Here is a 5,160-nt window from a genome sequence, read left to right as displayed (position 1 = left end):
ATAGAAGTACAAGGAAATCAGACAAAATGCTGGTTAAGAAAACATTGTCTTCAAGATAAACATTTTAAACAAACACAGAAGCAACACACAAAAGCACAGATGTACCGACCATTAAATGCTCAATGATAAACAGATTAATAGAATACTGCTGCCATCTAACAATATCCAAGGACTGATACTAAAGGAAAACGAATGACACAGGGCTAAATATCCATTAGATCTTGTTTGGGTGTTGTGTCTCTTGCCAATGTGAAGCATGCTTGAAAGCAACATAGACACTGGCCTTTTCCAATAGAGATCACGATGGTGAGGACGTCACAGGATTTTGGCTTCAGCTGTGGAGGCGTTTAATAGGCCTGAGCTGCCCACTGCCTGCCGCTGTCCATCATAGCTGCTCTCATTTTCTGATACTTTTTTCCTGAGATGATACTGTGCGAACCAGATGGGCGCTCCCCTCAGAAAAGAGAATCTTAGAGATTTTATTCCCTTATTACACAGATTGTAACTAGATTACTCTAATATACTTCCATTGCTAGTGTCCTCCATAATGATTTACCTTTGAGAATCAGTATGGTTTGAATTAGCCTGCCTTTGACTTCACCCAAGCAGGTTGGAAATAAAAATGATTTGACTGTCCAACCACCGTCTTATTTCACTCAAGGCAAACGTGTAGCCAGAGAGTTGAAACTTTTATGGGGTATGGATACAGTTACAGAGTATGGCAGCTGAATGCTACATAGAATGCATGTTATGTGGCAGTACACATGGAACCACCACTGTAAAATGTTCATTGTGTGCTATATCTGAGGAATCCTTCTACTGTGTTTATCATGCTCATTAAAGCCTATGTGACACTGGGTAGTAACATGCATAATTAATATGGCAGAATAGACTTTCTCCTTTTTCTCAAAAAGCTTCTTACAAGCATCTTTTGAGGGTTTCAGGTGTAGTTAATGATGAGACCAATCTCTTGGACAACATTTTGACAATAGGTGACTCAGCAAATGACTAAAGCTGACAAAATATGCAAATAACCCTGAACTTGAAATGGTTTGAGAATCAAAGATGATTGAAAAACAGTTTTTGTGTTTGCATTATGGACTGTCCTGGTGTACTAGAGAAAAGCCGGTGAGATACCTTATTCTATTTTAAGAGGTTATTAGCATTCAGGAAATGTCTCTCTCTCTCTCTCTGGTTGTCATGACAGACAACCTCATGCAAATGGCATTGTGCAAATAATAGGCCATATTTCCTGACAGAGAATGGCAGTCATAATGCGATTACGAGTCATTGTTTAAGGTATACATTTGCTGTGCACACAACATGCTGATTTAATTTACTCTAAAGCTGGGGATTACAAGAAATGCTATTGTGCGCCTGGCATCAATTTTCAGTGATCCTTGGGGATAATGGCAGCTGTCATGTCAGTTCTAATTTTTGGTGCTACAACTACCCAAACTTTCAATAACCAAACTCGAACAGGATGCTAAAAGACGACATCTATCTAACAGAAGTCTTAGCATTTTGTCCTAAAATCCAGCATGTTTTTGTTCTAAAATTCAGCATAAGCTGTTGTCCTGTGGCATTATTGCAAGTGTCTATGGATTTACAATGCAGTGAAGATTAACTTTGGCTTAATGTTACCTATTACCTTAATATCTTCTCCTATTACCTTATATCTAACTCTATATTAACAAGAACCAATAGAAATATTATCATAATGCAGCAATTGGACTTTCTCCAATTTAACTTTTTTTTATTAAAACACGTTTCTTGCACGTTTTTGACATACTGGTAAGCTTAGAGATATTTTGTATGAGTACATTCAAACCTTTGCTACGTCCTTTCAAATGCACTTGACAGTGTTCAGCATTCACCGTGATGGTGGCTAATGGCATGCCACTCCTCTAGCAATGACTCATGACTGAAATCTATATATAAAGTGATGATGATGGCAAGTCAGCATTTGGGGAAGGGAGGAATAAATATTGTAAGTACTAATGGCTACAGGACACAAGGTATAATCTTTCTACTCTCAGCAGTCTAAGAATCATAATGTATGTTTTATATGGTTTATATATTACTAAATAATAAGGCTTGCCAGGAGAAATTAATTTTGCTTTGTTCCCTATGAGCTTCCCCACTTCTCAGTGACACATTGCTAAAAGTCCACTTACTGTATATGGCAAGACCATTTCACAGTATATACTTAAGTGCTACAGATTAAAATGCTGGAAAGGCTTCTCTAAGTTGTCCATGTCAAATTCACAAAGGAAAGCTATATAACACTGTGTCTTTAATTAGCCACATGCTGAAGGGTGCAAACTGCATTACTGTTGCTTTTTTTCCAAAGACGTCTCAACAACTCATTGCCTCTGAACAAACCTCACACAATTTGCATCCATTATAGAAGACTGCCCAGTTTCAAATCTGGACAGGATCCATTCAGACCACAATGGGTGTGTCAGAGAAGACTGAGCTAATAGAGTCTGCCACTGATTTCTTTCTCTTTCCTTTCCCATGCTTAGCCTCATCCTCAAGTTCCTCTTCCCCATTGCGATTCACTTTCCCATTCTGGCCCTGCAGGTCCTTGGGATCTATGAAGGCAACATGTCTGTTGGGCTCTGCTTTGGTTGCCAGATCCTCATGAGTTGGGGTGACGCTGAGCATAGATGAATGAATACTGTCCTCATGATTGTTTTTGTTCTTCCCTTGTCCTGGACAGCAGAAGCACCTGCAAGGGGTCAAGTACAAGTAGATGAGCACAAGGACCACACTGGCCAAGCATCCCACCAGAGTTGTGTATGCCGTATTGAGGGTCTCGCTGTTTCCATTAAGAGTGAAGTTATGCACCTTCACCCACACATACAGGGTTTCATTAAAGTATTCACTAACAGCAAAACAGGTGTACTGACCAGAGTCCTCTAGTTTTATTGAACTGATTTCCAAGCTGCCATCTGGTAGAACTTCAGCAGTCTGGTTGTTTCCAGGTGATACTACTACATTTCCAGGTAACATCCACGTCTTGGACATGTCCCGATGCCGGGTATCACACTTGAGAACGAGATACTGCTCCAAAAAGGCTTCCTCCACTGATTCATTATATGTACTACAGTTCATATGCATGTTTAGCTCAAAAACATGCAAGATTTTCCTATCAGGCCCTGGCATTATGCAGGTATAGTCATCTTTGAAATCCACAGCGGAGTTTAGACGTCGCAAATACCAATGTACCATCAGGGTGTACAGTTCACAGTCACAGATAAGTGTATTATTGTGGAAGTATAGTCCATTCTTGAGCCAGGCTGGCAGGTCCCGCAGGTCTTGAATGGGGAGGACTTTGATCCGATTTGAAGACAAGTCCAATAAACTCAGCTTTTCCAGTCGCGTCTTGTTCTTAACCAGCTCCAGTGGGAAGCGGGACACCTGGTTCTGGCTCAGGTAGAGCTTCTGTAGTTTACTTAAGCCTGTGAAAGCAGTGCGGTCAATCTGGGAAATATGGTTGTTGTAGAGCAGAAGCACCTCTAGACACTCTAGCTGTTCAAAAATGTACTCATCCAGTTGCCGGATGTGGTTGGAGGACAGGTCCAAGTAGCGCAAGTGCTTAACATGAACAAAAGCTTCAGTAGAGATAAAATGCAAGCCATTGTGGCTCAGTAAAAGGTTGTGGAGTTTCAGGAGCTTGTATGTGGTCCATTCTGCACGAAGTCTGGTGATGTCATTATAGCTCAGATCAAGCACTGCTGTGTACTTGGGCAGATCAGGTGGAATAGTAGTTAAGTTCATTTTGGAGCAGCTCACAATGTTACTGGCACATATGCATGTTTTGTGGAAATTCACTATTGAGCCATCAGTGCCAGGTATGTGGATAAGAACCAGGAAAGTGCAGATAGCCCACTTAATGAACAGTTCCATGGAGGATGGCATAGCTCCCACTCTGTCAAGAGTCAGACCTACATGTAGTCTTATGACGATATATGTTTTATTCGGCTTCTTTAAGCACAAAGAAGAGATTAACAGAGTGAGCTGAACAAGTCGCCGAGTATAAGCTGAAAACAGAAAAACAAAAAAAAAAAATAGATCATGTACTGTTGAAATATAAGTTGTTTTTTACAGTGTGCATTTCAACATTTATGGCACTTCTTTGCAAAAGTGTTTTCTCTTACTCTTGAATACATGCAGACAAACTAGAGATATTTAAAGATCTTGCACATGAAGGAGATTCATTTATGTTCACTACCGTTAAAAAGCAAATTCATATTCTCAGTGAAACCTTCTGCAAACAACGATCAATAAAAAACACTTTGGTGATGAAAGGTGAGATGTTATGGCCTGTAGTGCTCCTAGACAGCAGCGTTGCATTGCACCATTTCCCATATGCATTGGTCCCATCGTTCAACGTGTCTATGTAAAGCAATGTTTTAAAATAAGAACAAAACTAAACAAAACCCCGAATTCTACATGTAATCCTACATTACCTCCAGAAGGTTACGATGCATCAAGGTTTGCATGGAAATAAAGCCCAGAGCTGGCGTGTGTTTATCCATTGGTCATCACAGTAACGTTCCATGCTTTTCCCATTCAGCAACAAAAGCCAGATGGAGATACAAGCTTTTTTTGTTGTTGTTGTGTCCCCCAGTCCTCCAAGACGCAAAAAAATTTCCCCGACAACGTTTCGAGCAGGATTTTTAATTAATTATTTATTTATTTTTATCGCAGTTGTAATGCGCAAATAGTTACCACATTACGTAAATAAAGGACGCGCTCACAACCGGTCTTCTTATAATCCGCGAGACACAAAACGACAGATGTAAATAAATCCATTTCAGATGTCAATTGAGCCTAAGCGTCCATGAGATCCGTGAGGCTTGGAGATCCAGTGTGACAGGAGGAGAAATGAGCTGTGTTCGACCCCTGATCAGACGCCACACTGACTATGCGATGAGCAGAATCTCTTCACGCACACTGACTTGCCCGGGCGCATGAGCAGTCGCGCGCTTTCGCTCAGCTTTTTTCACACGCAGAAAAACACTCAGGTTGCGCCCCGGATTTCATTCACGTCGCCTGCTGTACAAACCTTTATCTTTTCCTGAAATTATGAAATCCCTTCCAAATCTTACCCACACGCCATTAAATCCTGACAGGAACGTATCCTGTCAC

General features: G+C 40.8%; 1 protein-coding gene across 1 annotated transcript; it reads right to left on the bottom strand.

The window, feature by feature from the left end:
• Positions 1–893: 893 nt before the first annotated feature.
• Positions 894–4,955, bottom strand: amigo1 (adhesion molecule with Ig-like domain 1). The gene is made up of 2 exons (XM_060882293.1): positions 4,479–4,955; positions 894–4,049 (listed from the first exon to the last, which is right to left on the bottom strand). Exon 2 carries the CDS (start codon positions 3,925–3,927, stop codon positions 2,446–2,448), a length of 1,482 nt encoding a protein of 493 aa, XP_060738276.1. The 5' UTR covers positions 3,928–4,049; positions 4,479–4,955; the 3' UTR covers positions 894–2,445.
• Positions 4,956–5,160: the final 205 nt, after the last annotated feature.

The sequence above is a fragment of the Tachysurus vachellii genome, chromosome 11 (assembly GCF_030014155.1).
Source record: "Tachysurus vachellii isolate PV-2020 chromosome 11, HZAU_Pvac_v1, whole genome shotgun sequence".
NCBI lineage: Eukaryota > Metazoa > Chordata > Actinopteri > Siluriformes > Bagridae > Tachysurus > Tachysurus vachellii.
Note: the sequence above shows the minus strand (reverse complement) of the source record. Positions and strands in the feature narration are given on the sequence as shown.

What these genes read in the sequence shown, in the direction of transcription:
- amigo1 (XM_060882293.1), bottom strand. Translation starts at nt 3,927, where the DNA reads ATGCCATCCTCCATGGAACTGTTCATTAAGTGGGCTATCTGCACTTTC.